Below are 16,781 nucleotides of genomic sequence, written 5' to 3' on the forward strand. Positions count from 1 at the left end.
CACAAACACACTCGTACACATCAGTTAAGTCAGCTAGTGGTCAAATACCAAAGAGAAATGAAGATACGGTCACGTAGACACACACGAGCCACGCACACAAAGCATTAGGAAAAATGTCTCCAGAGTCTGCAGCTACAGTACAAGGCCCTTACTGGGTAAGGATGTGGTGTACTTAAATATCACTGACCCAGCATGGTCCTCCAGCCTCAAAGGCTTCCATTCTGTTGACGTTTTCCCACTTTATTGCCAGACCCTGCCGGTTTGGGTGGGCTGTTGCTAGAGCTGTTGCTATGGCACACAAGTCTGAGGTAGATGATGAACGGAGATGATTTGACCAGAGGTACCATGTTGTTTTTTTAAAAAGAGGTTTCTCCTACTAAGTTTGTTGCTCCTTTGCTGGAATGAAAATAACCAAGGAGTTTTGGTAGATACATTGTTTTATACAGTTGGGCCCAAAAGTCTAAGAAATACTGAGGACGGTGCATTTATTTTTGGAGGGGACAAAAAAAATCTGCACAAATGTATTTGATTAGTGACTATGAATAGTGCATCATTAATATTTCTTACTAACATCATGTCAACATGTTTCTCAAATGTAAAAAGCAAAACAAAAAAACAACACATTTTAAAGGGTTAGTTCACCCAAAAATGAAATTTATGTCATTATTGACTCTCCCTAATGTCGTTCCACACCCGTAAGACCTCCGTTCATCTTCAGAACACAGTTTAAAATATTTTATATATATTTAGTCCGATAGCGTATGCAAGTGTAGGCACACTATACTGCCCATGAAAGCTAATAAAAACATAATCAAAATAGTCCATCTGTGACATCAGTTGGTTAATCAGAATCTTTTGAAGCATCGAAAATTCATTTTGGTCCAAAAATAACAAAAACTACGACTTTATTCAGCATTGTCTTCTCTTCCGGGTTTGTTTTCAATCCTCAAAAAAGATTCAAACGGTTATGAATCAGTGTATTGATTCATGATTCAGATCACATGTCAAACTGCCAAACTGCTGAAATCATGTGACATTGGCGATCTGAATTATGAATCAATAAGCTGATTCATAACCGCTTAAATTCATAACTGATTCAAATCTTTATTTCGTCATTAATGACATACATTTCATTTTTGGGTGAACTAACCCTTTAAGGTTTAAACTGAATCCCAGATTGTGTCTGTAGACTACAGAACATTAATGTGCACTGCTCCGTTAAAAAACGAATAAAATAATATACAAATATTCAAATAGTACTCAGATATTTGGACCTTACTGCATGCAAAGCAATATTGCATGGCACTAACTAAGCAAATATCATGCACAAGCATATGAGTGATGACGCATATTCTAATGGATAGATCCTGCATATTTTTTATGTTTAAAAGCGAGGCAAAACAACAGACATATATGCGTGGCTTTGCATATCCGTGCAAAACAAACAGGAAGAGTCTGTCTTACTTCCTGGTCATAATCATAAAATGTCTCACTATGGTCTTTCCTGTGGCAAGTGCAAATTCAAAGCTCATTGTTTGGAGTTTTTCATAATCTACGCCTCATAAACGGGTGCTCTTGTCTTCCATCCATGAGCTTAATTTTATTCATGCAGCACTGGCAAATCACTGGAGGAAAAAAAAGAGCAAAGAGTTAATCATATTTGTGCATTATGTATGGAGGGAAAATCTGAGTTTATGCCTCCAGGAATTAGCCAAAACATTTATGGCCACTCAGTTTCCAAATTACCCTTTCAATTTCAAATATTTCCACTCATGCACAAACTAAACCCGCAGTTTTACACGTGAGGCGTTACCTCTCGTGCCATTAATAAGCATGACCCTGATAGCCATGACGATGACACTGACGCAGGTTGTCGCTCCCTTGGGTGGACCACTATAAAGACCACCATTGCAACTTCCAGTGAAAACAACCTCCAAAAACACCCCTGCCAAATAATGCCAGATGGGGAGTTTGAGGGCTTTGTTGAAGCTAAAGCCGTTAACGCTAAAATCATTAGTCAACAAAACCTCTGCCAGGGAAATAACTTCAGAGGCAACATTTTGATCTAAAACCACATTTCACCCTGTCAATCCTAATCTAAACCATTAAGCCCAAACAAGCAAGCCATTCCTCAAGCTCTGACGCAAAATCAGACTGAAATGAGCCTCGCTCTGATCTTTTCCACTTTATTATAAAAACGTATCAAAAATTAAACTGATTGAGGTTCAGAATGAGTAGGTTGCTATTGACGTAAGCTTCACGGATCAAAGCTTGAGTTCTGGGTTCAGCTCAAACGTGTGGCACGTGAACAACCTGCACACATATTTAAAAATCTGAGAGCAGGGGTGAGAACTTGAAGGGTTTTCCCAGAAAAACATTCCCAGTGCATTTCTTCCTCAGCACATCTGAAACCTGTTCAGGCTGACTGTGACCTTTAAGGGGGGTAAGGGTTAAAGGGGGTAAAGGGGTTTTTGGTAAAAAAATTAAGAGAGTGTAACTATCCAAATAATGCAAAAATACTAACAAATAAGGAACTTCTAATGATTCAAGATAAACATTTATTTTGTTAATGATTATAGTGCATTACACCACTTCCCTCCCAGAGGCGTAAAATTTTCTAAAAATGTTACTCAAAGCAACAATGCAGTCCAAAATGTATGATGAGTAATTGGTTCACAATTTGTGACGTTCTTCAATGAAGAATTCAATCTAAATATAGACCTAGACAACCATTACTGAAAGTGACTGAAAAAAGCGTAATGGAAAAGAAAGAATTTCCCTGGGGAAAAGGAAAGGGATAGTTACTGGACATAAGAGTGACTGCTCAGCAAGTCTGGCACAAACAAACACGGAGAGCCTAAAAGTGTGCACCCTGACTAGTCCTGTGACTGGAAGTGCCACTATATCTAGCTCATGAATAAGATACTGTAACAGAGAAATGGCAGGAAATTATCACCATGGTAACCTTGTTTGGTAGCTCTTTCAAGGTGAATCGCACACTGGTATCATTTCAGATTAAAATTAACTGCGCACTGGTCAAGGTGCCCTTGACCGGAGCTTCCTGGCACCACGTTTGGGTGGATCTGGCTGCTGGGAAACCTGTGGATTCCAAAATGTGTAAGCGAAAAACAGAAACGCATCTTTCAGGCTATGACAGATAAGAGAACTTTGAAGTGAAATAAAGACTAATTAAATCATTTTCTATTGACATTTGTGGGTGGACTGTTTGTCCATTTGGAAATAAAAGAGACGTCTAATAACATGCCATTTCATAGCCCTCTGATCTTTTAAAGAGCTTGTTTTTTAACTCAAGTGGGGAACTTCAGCCAGCTCTATCCCACACTAGGCCGGTCAGCTGATAAGAACGTTTGCATGCAGGCCAGGGTGCATTGCAATGACCTTCTCTAGGTACTCTGTGAACCCATTACAGCTGTCACTCATGTGGCTTCTTCTACATGCCGCACTTTCTGTTGTGATGGTTCCTCGTGTTAAGCTCTCTAATCTTACAGACATATTAATGTTTTATGGAGGTAACAGTAAGCTGACCTTATATCTATATGCGTGTGAATGCGCAGGCCAGCTAGGATGTGATAAGGAAAGAGCATGAAGTTCACTTGCGCATCACCTCCTGTTTATAGTTTCAATAGGCCGGCACAATGCCATTATACTCAGCCCTCATACATTTCATAAAAGATCCAATTAAAGTGTGTCACGTGTGCTTTGTTCAACTGAAAGTATTCATTACACTAATACAAGTCCATGTGTGTACAGTTGAGGCGCTGAACGTGATTTCAGAATAAATCATTTTTTAGACATTATCCAAAGAAACATATAAATGAGGAGCTTCAGTCATGTTCCTCAAGGGAAAAAACAAATGTTTATCAAGTGTATCAATCAAGTAGATGATTAGATGCAGTCATTATGTCAAAGTAAAAGTTCAATTGTTTAAAAAAAAAAAGTATTATAAAAATGTATTTGAAATAGAAACTTTTCTACAATGCAAAAAAACTAAACAATTTATTTTACAGTAAATATGGTAAAATATCCACTTTACTACATACAAATAACAAATATATAAAATATAAATACATAACAAATATTATTACACTGTAAAAAAGTTTTGGTTGGTTTAATTTAAAAAATCTGTTACCTGGTTGCCTTAAAATTTTGAGTTCATAGAAATTTGAGTTTAAGTTCATAAAAAATTTGTTCATAAAAAATTACAATGAACATTTTTGAGAATCGACAACCTTTATTCAAATATTATTAAAAGATTTTGTAAGCATATTGGGTAATTGTGTGTTTTATTTGTGATGATGCAGTGAAGCCAAATAGTGCTATTTTCATGATTTATCCATTTTTTTTGTGGTTCAGATACAATAATATTTTGAGTTTTTATTTATTAAACCAATTTCCTTCATTGTATCAACTCAAATTTTTTATTTAAAAAACTAAATTTTAAGGCAACCAAGTTACTTACGTTTTTAAGTTAAACCAACCAAAACTTTTTTTCAGTGTAATAATATTTGTTATGTATTTATATTTTATATATTTATGTTATTTGCATGTAGCAATTAAGTGCATATTATACCATATTTTTATTATATTAATACACCACATTTATTGTAAAATAAATTGTTTAGTTATATTATGTTGTGATAAAAAAAAAAAAGTATTACATGTGTATTTACTGGCACCTGTATGGTGTGCATCCACACCCTGAGGTATGCTCTATAAAAGGTAAAGTTTAATTGGAAAGGCCTCGAGCATAAAACCTCAACTCTGTGCCAATTCTCAGATTCTCAAGTTTTTAAATTCTTAAGTGTGACAACAAGGAACTAAACGCATAGTTTGCCGAACAACAATACTAACAAAGGGTGATGAACCTTTCGACTGGCTCTGAGGTAAAGCAACCATCACATTTGTTGAAGTTTTCTGTAAAGAAATACGTACGTGCAGATATTTCATCTGTGATTTCATCTCATAAGCTATAGTCAAACAAACACTGCTATTGTATGTTTCTCTGAAGCGTATCTCTCGAAGGCCATAAGATAAACTCCACGGCTAGATCCGTCATCTCTGTGAATAATCTAGATGTTGATCTATGATCAGTTACCAAGATCCAAATCTCCTCCTTATCTTGTCCTAACCTCAGATTAGCAGCAGGAGTCTTTAACATGTCTGCCTTCCTCTGGATGAACAACGGCAGGGTCTTACCTGTGACTTTCCTGCTCTCACAAAAACATAAAAACATCCCCATTGCCAGAGACGGAGAGTTCCGGAAATTCTGGCCATCACAACAAATTCCTCATACACCACAAATCATGGACAAATGGACCCCCATGCACACAGTGCACAAATAAATGTGGGATAAAACTTATTGGTTTATAATCTGTGGATCCAAATATATTACGCTAGCAAAAATATGAGCTGATTATACGTTAATTATACGATTATACACACACAGTTCAGTGTAACCACAGGCACCTGATCCTGCTGACATATGAGCGCGCGTGTGTCCGTATCAGTGCGTGTTGATAGAGAAGACAATGGTATTTGTCAGTCTACATCCTATTTTCCCCATTTGGTCATTAAGCCACAGACAAGTTCATCTCACGACCTGTGTGTGCGAGGAATTAACACTCGCACACTGAAAAACACCTCCTGGGTTCCGGAGGATTCCAGCGGTATGGGAAAAACAGGAAAAATCTGCGCTCTCCTTCCTGCCCAATGACCCTGTTTGTATGACACACAGGAGGCAGTTTAGGTGCAGGCAGTAAGTCAGCGGCTCCGTCTCATTGTCTCAGTTATGGTTACATCACTACACTTCTGCATGCGCTGGGGGTTACATTGGAAGTGGGAGACTTCTGTCATTGTTTTCTTTTCAGATTACTCTCTCTATCTGCATTTTAAAAAAATAATTTAAAAAAACAGCCGTGTCGTTGCAAAAACATAGTAATGTAGTGCAAAATGTAGTGCACTGGTAAGGTAGATACATTAAATGCAAGTCACAAGTGGAATAAAAATTAAAAAACCAACGCGTGGAGACATTTTTTTACCTTTTTTAGAAAGACGTCATGCGTGTCTTGCTACAAAAGTTCTGAGACATTAATGTCAATAACTAGAAAGTTTTAATAATTTAAATATATTAGAATAGAAGTTCATACTGCAGCTATAACAATAATAGCAAGAATGATATTGTATACACAATAAAAACACTGATAGCCAACCTGTATTTAAAGCATGATTATGATACACAAAAATCATCTGTTGGTGTGACACTTACAGCTATCAATATTATCGATCTTGGTGTAAACCGGCCTTAAAAGTTTTTGATAAAAACTTTCTGGTATTGAATGAAATAAAAGTATAGGTCAACATTTCCAACAATGTTTTTTTTATTAATTTTTTTTTTTTTACTGTGTTTATTGCAATGCATTATGGGATTGACTTAACTGCTCTGGTTACATGCTGCTTTCAAATTTGGCTAAAGAAAAGTGTTTTAAGAAAAAGCATAGTTAAGCTTAGCCTTTTGGTATAACCTTCACATCGTAAAATTCTTTTGATCGATTAAAATGCTGCTTCTACAGAAAAGCATCTATTTTTTAGCAATGACAGCTCTTTATTTAGAGATAGAGATAGAGAGACTTATCTGAAAAGAAAACAATGATAGTAGTCTTTCTTCCTTATCATATGATCAAAAGTAGATTAACCTAGAATAATTTACACTACATTAACTTACTCTTACCTTTCCTATTGAACACTGTTGAAATATACTATATAATATAGATAGTAGCTTAAATGAGACATGGAAAACCTGTCCAATATCATGTGGCATTTATGATCATAAATTCTGCACGACTTTCACATATTTTCAACATAACAAAACTTACTGCTTACTAAGAGGTGTTACTAAGAAGAGTGGCATTACACTTAACTGGCAGCATAGTAGCAGGCACTTATCAGAGACACACATACTGATCAAGCCTGAAGAGCAGGAAGTGAATCTCAGTCCACCTGGTTTAAGAGGAAGTCAACAAAGCCGCATGCAAGCTGACTGACGTCAATCACAACCCACCGCACCTGACAGGAACTCCAGCTGACTGCATTTTCTCATGCTCTCTGATTCAGTATAATGCCACTTGCCACTTCTTTTCCAGGTTATGCATTGAAGACCTGGTCATTTTTTTTTTTTTGTCAGCCGGACTTGATGCGTGGCCTGATTATTGATGTTACAAGAGCATTTTGAGCCTTTCACCATAACTACACAGTGTTACATGGACCTGTACTCCTGTCCTCTTACAGTTAAATGATACACACTACTGTACATCCCTTCTCTCCCACTCCATTTGATTTTTCCATCATTCCTAGAAAAATATTGATTAAACTGTGAATGTAGCATCCTAATTAGAGAAACCAAACCAGTCTGTGCAGATCAAGCACCAGCAATCTATAGTTTTTGTACTGACAGTTCGACCTTGTCCGAACTTTTCCAAGCTTTTTTTTCCTATGGCCCAATTTTACCTCAAAAACCTCAGCTTAGTGAAGTTTGTGAGCATGTTTTATTTTAGGGCTTTTGCTATTTTTATTCATATAGTAGAGAGGGGATAAGAAATCCTTTGGGCAAGGAAAATGTGATCAGTACGCAAGATGGATTCGAACCCATGTCTCCCAAATGAGCGCCAAGGAACAACGTGTCAATGTGTGCACCAACTTGCTTCTCTAACTTTACTTTTTGTACAGTACTCTCACACAAACTTTTGTCCAAGGTAATTTTGGGTTACACCAAACACTTTATATACAGGAAAGAAGATAGTGCACTCTGATTACTTATGAACGTGAGAAAGTGCAACGCCGAATATGGCGGAAAAGCCCCGCCTTCTAAATGAAATAGGCAATCGTTGATTAGTAAAGTCATTGCATCACTGCTGTGCATATTCACTTTATCCAGACTGAAAAAAATCTGTTTTTTGTCCTGATTCCAGCATTGAGAAACAAATTTTATGAAACAGTTGCTAGATTTCATTGGTGATTTCAAATGTGAAATTTAATCGTAAGCTTGGTGAACAGTTTTGGAGAATTTGATGTTTCCCCCATTCAAAGAGATGGGAGCAAAGAGGCGTTTCAAAGACGGCCGCTGAGTGAAAGGACTCGTCTGAAAGGGACTTTGGCGACACTTTCTTTCGATGGTTCATTTTAGACAGTTTAGTAACTTTGCAACTACATGACAACTGACCATACTAAGATGGTAGTTAACCGCTAAGTTAGGGTTAGGGTGTGTGTTAGTAGAATAATGTACTTACAACGTTATAGTCAGTAGAATGTCTGTCGGGGAGCATCAAAATAAAGTGTTCACCGACATTAAGCAGTCTATTGAGGGTGCTTTCACACCTGCCTCATTTAGTTCGGTTGAATCGTACTAGAGTTTGTTTCCCTCTTTGGTGCAGTTCGTTTGGTCAGGTGTGAAAGCAGCAATCGCACTCGGGTGCGCACCAAAAGTGAACCAAACAAGCGTACCAAGACCTCCTTGAAGAGGTGGTCTCGATACACTTTCAAACGAACTCTGGAGCGGTTCGTTTGTGGTGAGAACATGATCCGACCTGAAACAGAACCAAATGCAAAAGTACTGATCATTTGTGGACTTAACCAGCTGCCGTAGTCAGCTACGCTAACATCATGTGCATGACATTATTACCTGTGGATCGTCAGCAGTATTTCGGAAGATGAATGGTAAGTGGACTGCATTTATATAGCGCTTTTAACAGACCCTATGGCCATCCAAAGCACTTTACATGTTGCCTCACATTCACCCATTCATACACCGACGGCGATGTCAGCCATGTAAGGCGTCATCCAGGTCGTCTGGAGCAGCTGGGGTTAGGTGTCTTGCTCATGGACACTTGGTCAGGTGGAACCGGGGATTGAACCTCCAACCTTTCGGTTTGTAGACAACCTACATGAACCACTGAGCCACTGCCGCCCCAGCATGTCAGAGTTCATTAATAATAATTAAAATAAATAATTAATGCACGCCTCCACTTGAAGTGACGAGCGATGCGCGCTCGCCGTCTGCAGTGCAATTAGAACGTTGTTTTCAAGTCGCATCCGCGCTTCATTATAGAAATGTATTGTTTGTATACTGTGGTAAATACACACAGTGTAGTAGATTATGGCCAGGGGCAAAACTAGAACGCGCAGTCGTCTCTCCATAGTGTAATTAGTTTGCTGGATTTTCCTCTTCTGTTGGAAGTTTCCTACACGTAAATTCTGACCAATCGAAAAGCAGTTTAGGAAATACACCATGGCCAATGAGTGATGTGGATGTTGTCACGTGCCTGCGTTTTGGTTCGTTTAAACTAGTTCAGAACAAAGCCATCAGAGTGGTGTGAAAAGGAACCAAAAAAAAGCTGAAAAATGCAACATTTTATATTTATTTGCCCTTGTTTTGGACCAAATGAACTGAACTAGAGATGTGAAAGCACCCTAAAACTCTACTGAGAGTTAGTTGACATGTATTTGCAAAGTTACTTTTAGTTAGTAGAATGTCTAAAGAGGATCATCAACATAAAGTGTCACCATTTTGATTCTTATATTTTCTGATACATAATGTTGTGTTACACGAATACAGTGTTTCATTAAACAATACCTGCTAATGATTGTGCTTTTATGAAGCCTCTTTCTTCCATTCCTTGATGAAATGTGAACAATCTCTCTCTTATTATCCTTCAGAAATGACCTCAGTCTGCCAAGGTTTTCTTGACATTTCTAAGGAAACAGTCTGGGCTGTTTAATAGAGGCTCCAGTGAATGGCCTTGCTCTGTTTAGTTAGCATAGATTACAGTTTTTGAAATCTCTGTCTGGAGTGTTCTCTGATATCACACTGTGAGCCATCCTCAAGGACAGAGAGTGAACTATGAGGAATTTTCCCACCCGTTATACAAAACCTACGGCTGAGGCGGGCTGTTGCCCTTTGCGTTATTGTGTTTGGCAGGTGTGCATGCGTGTGAGAGACCAACACGTAGCAGCCATGGCCTTTTCCTATGGTCTAACACGTTCTGTACAACTAGACAAAACAGCCGCTAATATGGGCACCGTGCTTAAATGTGTGCGTGTACGTGAGTCTACTAAACATTTCAACACTGCCGGGCCAATCAGCAAAAGCTGCGGTGGAGATGAGTGATGATGAGGGATACGAGAGGGCAACGGCGTGGGCAGTCACGTAGCATTGCAAGAGGTCTCTCTATCATTAAAAATATATGGACACACACCACAACAAAACACGTGCTTACAAGCACACACACAAACGCATGATATTCAAGATGGAGTTGTTTTAAAAGCATAGGAAATTCCTCTATATTAAAAGAGTCCATTGTGAAAATCTGGGATTCACCATGTTTTTTTCAAGGATTTTGAACCATTTAAAAACAAAGACATGTAAGGAACTATTATGAATACTCAATATTTAAGATTCTGCACTCACTTTGCACTTAAAACAAATAGTAATACAATTTGTAATCAAAAAAACTATTAAATCTGAAAAAAGTTGTCTTTCACTAGTGGTCTGAGACTTTTGGACCGCATTTGGGATACATTTATGCATCTGTGAAATGATATGTGGACTTACCAGGTAGGCACACTCTCGTAATGGGGGGCTGGTTGGACACGGGGGACCTCCTGGAAGGAGAAATGTTAAAAGATTATTGAAATTGTAGGCAAATAAAGACAAAAGCAATTGTGATAATCAGAAAATCCCTGCAATTAAAATATTCTGTGTATTAAAAAAAACACCCATTTTTCATTCTATTGGGTCATCTATAACCGCAACAGGATGCATAATGTTGCAGCAAAGAGCATTATTTCCACATTAAAGAAGAATGAAAGAAACTCTATTCAAGCCTGTGCATTCTGCAATATATCTTTCTTAAGTGAATCATGGATTTGATGTGACACTAATAGAAGCCCATTATTATGATATCACAGGGTGTGTCATCTTTTCGGCAAAAAACTTCTATAGAATTTCCCTTTAATCTCATCTGAACTGGGTTGCCTTTTGGATGGACTAGCAAAGAGCCTAACAAAAGCCCTTAACAGTGCGGTATAATTGCCCTGACGCAGATCCATGGTTACTTGGAAGGAGGAAATAATTCTTCCGTTAATAACAGCAAATAAACACCTTTTCCCCCGTTTACCCTCATCGCTTAGGTGGAAAAATGGAATTTAAGGGGCATCTGGAAAATCCTCTCCGTAGGCATGTGATTTTTGGCTGGGATTTAAATCTTGAAAACTGGTGACATATTAAGTGGAAAATGGCTCTAGTTAAATGTCAGTGGGCATGGGTGACAGAGTCCATAAAACAAATGGTGGGAAAGACTGTCCTCTTGTGGCCGTATTTATTATTCATAATTTTTACTATTTGTATTTTATATTATTTACATTTATTAGTTTATAATATTTTTATTAAAACATTTATTATAATAAAAATAATAGTTAGTTAGCTAGTTATAAAGGTCACCAATCCCCAGGACTAATGCAATGGCAGTCTCTGGCATCAGGCATTCTGGAAGGTTTAAAAACAGAGTTGTGAAGTACATATTGCTGTTACAGCACTTATATGAATTATTTCATAAACTAACGTGTTATTTGAGCTTTAAAGACTAAATTGGCATTTTAGCAGCATTAAGAATACTGTTATGGTTTGCAATTCTGACACAATTCCTGCTGGTGGAGTTTGCTCCATGTAAACAGTATTTTGTGGATAGTTACATAATATTTCTCTCTGCCTTTCTTCATGTATCATGTGAAAGTTACATGGTTTAATTGCTTTACATTGTCAAAGGAGGTGTAAGATTCGATAACTTTCCACAGGTTAAGTGATTTTATTCTTCAGGCTAGTACGATATTCTATTATATTCTTAATGTGTGGTTAAACAGTGCGTGTTTCAATTTTAATGTCTAACAATACAGTGTCTTGCCCCATAGACACACGTCGCATAACCGCACGTACAATTTATTTAACTAAACATTGTCAAAATAATTTTTGCAAACATTCCTGAATTTCGAACGAAAAAAACTCAGCAGTATAATCACATGGTCAGACACTAAACTGGTTTATTAATGTATTGTTTGGATGTAGTCTTTTTGAATATTTTATTTAAGTTGGGTTAATGTCATAGCTTCTATTTAACAGAATACTCACTTGTTAGATGTGCACTGAACGTTGGTCAAGACAGTAAAGTTGTTTCTGACACTTCGAAGGCTTGCTAGAACCTAGAAGAAGTCAAAAAAGATATTAAGTTGGGAGGTTAAACCAAGCACACTTTTCTATTTGAAAAGTAATCCTTAAAGAAACGTGACACTGATGTGTTTACCTGAGCAAAAGGTGTGACTATCAGGTCATCCCCATGCCTGCAATCAAGAGGGAATAGCATCTTGAGCAATCGACACTTAAATAAAGCAAAACCTATTATTTTAAGTAAACAAGAATTTTAAAGAAAAGGTCAAAAGAGGTTCCTTTCAGTATAAGGACCCTAAATGCCAACTAAAAAATAGGTTACCAATAACAATCCAGCACATTCCTCAGGGTTCAACAGATATTTGGCATCTAGGACTCTGGAAAATGCATTCTTATATAATTCCAGGCAGTTACTGCCAAAAGGCTTAGGAAATAATTCCTTGATTGAGATACGTCCTGGCGTGCAGATCTCACTGCCATGAGCAGCAGCGCATAAATCAACTTGACTAATCAGCCCTGCCTCCATCTTTACCCTATACAGACATGTTTGGAAACAGAAATACTAGCGGTAAAGAAGAAAAAAAGAGGCATATTAAACAACTTCAAGGTCCTCAGATTACCAGATGCTGAATGATTTATGGTGGCAAAATAAAAAGGGTGTGGGGATTCCTAGTAACTTGACTCATTAATGAAGATGAGTTAATGATTACTAAAACATAGAACAACTGCTGAGAACTATGCTCATCCATTGTGTAGGAAAAAAGTATTCAGATTTACATCATCTTCCCCTCATATATATTTTTTTTTTAAATTGCTTAAACCAGCCTATATGGTTTGCTGGTTCCGGCCTTATCATCTGACAAGTGCAGGAAAACCAGTCCAGTTTGGAAGACAAGCTAGGACCAGCAAAGCAATTCAATAAAATAAAATACGTCTATTAATACATTTAAAACAATGAAAAACATGGCTACACTCACAGTTCTGAGGCGATAGAAGAATTTCGAGACATTGACTTTGGTGAGAGGTCATAGTCGCTGTCTGAGCGGTAGAGGAAGGACTCTCGTCGCTGGTTGTGGCCGGGAAAGTTTGTGTGCAGAACCAGGCCAGAACCCGGCGAGGCCTGCGGATCCAAAGGACTACAGCTTGCAGACGGGCCATTTTCCACATCGAAACTGCAATGGAACAAAAACAAAAAAAATACATTCAAATTAAGGTAAGGACACATGAAAGTCTATTTAATGGTCTTGGATTGTTGTCATTTTAACAAATACAATATTACATAAATGCAGCTTCGTCCTACTGAAGACTAAGACCCTTCATTCAAACTAAAAACAAGTCAGTACTCATTCACCTTAGCCATCCACAAGATAAGTTATATATAGCTTAATGAAAATTTTAGAGAAATACATAAGCTGTCCTCTGGGACCAGAGAGCTCTGGAAAGTCTCAAAGATTCCCAGCATTTGGGGCGGAAGCATGTCTCATCTTTCCAAACCATAAGGAAACATAGTGGAGATGGTCTCAGCCCACATCAAACAGAAGAGAAGCCAGGGAAACACATTACGCTCAACTCAAATAAACAGTTTCAAAAGACACTTGTGTTCGGTTCAGATGTGCTGGTGATTTCAGAAGAGGAAGTAGTGATGGTCTTTTTACGCTCAGAGCGCCAGAGGTTTGGTGACCTTTTCACTGTTGCTCTTCAAGCAATGGAGAGTCTCAATGTAAAAAAACAACAACATGCACTAAAGTAAACTAGGGAATAGGAGAATAGGTTTCTTGTTTTCTTGCAGTTTGTTGCAGTTCATTAGAAATGTACTAATACAACACACACTCACACACTTCCAATAATTCCATTCAAATATTTTTCAAGTGATGATAAAAGTGATTGAGATGTCGCTGAGTGGCCTGGTCCACGCAGAGGTCCGGCGTCTGCTAACACTGAATCAACATCCTCCTATTGTACCCCTTTTTCCTGTTAGCCAATATTATAGCCATGCCATTCAAAATAACCATCAACAGCATGGGCTTTTCACACTGTGATTAACCCCGGTTATTATCTTTTTAAAATCCAGCAAAGCAACATTTCACACTTGAATTTTTAAAAGGGTGTAAGCACCTGTTTTGCAGTCAGATTTATTCAAGGCAAACTGGATTGCACAGTCATGAATTAGTGCAGTTATATAATCAGTTTGTGTGCTGTGTTCAATCTGTCAATGATATAGACACTGCAAATGTTTAAGGAGTGATGAATTGAGAAATCAACTTTCCCTTGAGCTTTTGATATATAAAAGGTCATACTAATATAAGATTCTCCTGTAAGTTTCAGAGCTGAAAACTTCCTTGTTAGTCAAAGAAAAGCTTTTATAGACACCAGGCCCAGAAAACAATAGTGTGCTTCATCCTGACATCATCGCACAACGAAACACCACCTCTACAGAAAAATAAGCATGTGTAATTCAGTAGCCCAGCCCACCGACTCATGGAGCTGATCGGATCACTAGCCAGCAGCAATAAACATGTGGAAGAAGATAGAAGATAGATACATTTTTTCTTAGTTAAAAACAAGGACCTGACCCGAACCCGAGGCTGTTCATTAAACATGAGCCAGAAGCAGACATCTAGAGTGGAGAAATAAATTATTGTGTTTGTTTGATAAAGACGTTTATGAGCCCTTTGGTCGAGAGAATCATTCCGGTTGCCGATTTCAAAACAATCCCTCCCAGGCCTCCTTCATGTGAACTGAACTGACAGTGGAGCTGAAGCTCATTAAATATGCAAATCTTATCCAATCCTAGCCGTGGGCGTTTACTTCCAAGTCTCCAGTGCACCACGCCCATCAAATCCCAGCGTTCAGGAGAGAGCCTCAAAACCAGTGTAGAAAATAGCCTATTACTCTTATTAGTTATGATGTTTTTGAATGTAAAAACCACACAAACGTCATTAATTGACCTCAGACAACAGCATTTTTTTTTTAAAGCCAGTTCATGACACCGTTAAGACTTTTGACACCTGTTTTGACACGAGATAACTAAGAAATAAAATGCAAAGTCTGTACAACTGCTGCTTTATAGGTAATTTCACACACACACACACACACACACACACACACACACACACACACACACACACACACACACACACACACACACACACACACACACACACACACACACACACACACACACACACACACACACACACAGTGTTCAGAAGTTCAGACTGTCCTTTGACAATAAACTAACCACGGCCCCTAGATACTGGAATTCCCTCCCTCTGGCATCTCCGTGAAATTGTATCTCTTCCCATCTCAAAACTGAATTATCAAAGCATCTGTTTACTTGGTCATATTGAAGTGTTTATGCATTCTGACTCTGTCTTGTGATTTTGATCAATGTATCTGTCTTGTGTATTCGTTTGTCTCCTGTGTTTTTTAAAGGCACAATATGTAAGATGTTTGGATTAAAATATCTCAAAAAAAAAAAAAAAAAAAACTCTAGAACAGTCTTATATATTTTTTTGACTTGTGTACTTAGATTATCCCAGATTTTTCCAACAATGTTCAAATCAAGAGTATATAAATTTAATATATTTTATGTTTTATTAAACAAGGGAGTAACGTTTTAACATCATTTTTAACACACTTAAATGTATCTAATATGAAAAAACAGCGCTATGTTACCCCACATGCTCATGAGCGAAAGAAGCGGAAGCGGCGACTGTGGAATAATAAAAGTTCAGCTGCTGCCGAGCCATATGTCATGCTCGTCTCTCATTAGCTTCAGCGACCTCGTTCAGCTCCACAGCACTCGGCCCTGCTCTGCTTCACATTACAGTAACATTAATAATCACATCCATGAACATGATTTCTGCCCGAGTCCTGTCCTGATCATTTCCACTGGCTGTGAGGAGAAGACTACAACTCCCAAGATTCCACGCTCACTACAAATAAGGAAAACAAATTCTACAATGCTTCTGCTATACACTGCAGGTGTGAATGACATCCAGGAAGGGTGTGACAGGCCAATAAATGAAACTGCTTATACATACTGTGTGAAACAGACCTAGATTTAGATACTTTATCTACACTGAAATAGACAAGAGTGCCATTTCTCATTTAACACTTACAATATCCTTTCAATGGAAATTCTTTGTAAGAAACTTTCACTGTTAGTCTGACTGATATCTTCATTGAGTAGCTATCTTGTCTGAAGCAGAATATGGGTCATTTGAGCTCCCTGGAGAGGTTAAGACTGAAAAAAGCTACCAGGAAATGATACCTCTGACCTCAGCTGTAGACAGTATATCTGATTCCCATGACACTACAATTTCAGAGTTCATATTAAAGGTGATAGTTTACATTGGGAGGAAATAAACAATCATTAAGTTAGGTAGAAAAAGTGTCAAGTGGCCAAGTCAACATCTTACAATAGGTTTACTTGGCTGAACACTTAAAGACTCAATGAAATGCATTAAAGAAATCAGTTCTCTGTGTTGTGATAATATTGAACTAGGAACTAGGAAGTTTGGCATTTTTTAAAATTTGGAATAGC

The 16,781-nt window shown here is 37.8% G+C and overlaps 1 protein-coding gene across 4 annotated transcripts in view; it reads right to left on the reverse strand.

Moving 5' to 3' along the window:
- pde4ba (phosphodiesterase 4B, cAMP-specific a) overlaps positions 1–16,781 on the reverse strand; it is a 198,531-nt gene that overhangs the window by 29,262 nt on the left and 152,488 nt on the right. For all 4 annotated transcript variants that reach the window (XM_067459784.1, XM_067459785.1, XM_067459786.1 and 1 more), the window contains 4 exons: positions 13,210–13,404; positions 12,369–12,405; positions 12,197–12,267; positions 10,625–10,674 (listed from right to left, as the gene is read on the reverse strand). In XM_067459784.1, coding sequence (XP_067315885.1) covers positions 10,625–10,674; positions 12,197–12,267; positions 12,369–12,405; positions 13,210–13,404 — 353 coding nt within the window. The remainder of the gene's footprint in view (positions 1–10,624; positions 10,675–12,196; positions 12,268–12,368; positions 12,406–13,209; positions 13,405–16,781) is intronic.

Source organism: Pseudorasbora parva, chromosome 12 (assembly GCF_024679245.1).
Source record: "Pseudorasbora parva isolate DD20220531a chromosome 12, ASM2467924v1, whole genome shotgun sequence".
Classification (NCBI taxonomy): Eukaryota; Metazoa; Chordata; class Actinopteri; order Cypriniformes; family Gobionidae; genus Pseudorasbora; species Pseudorasbora parva.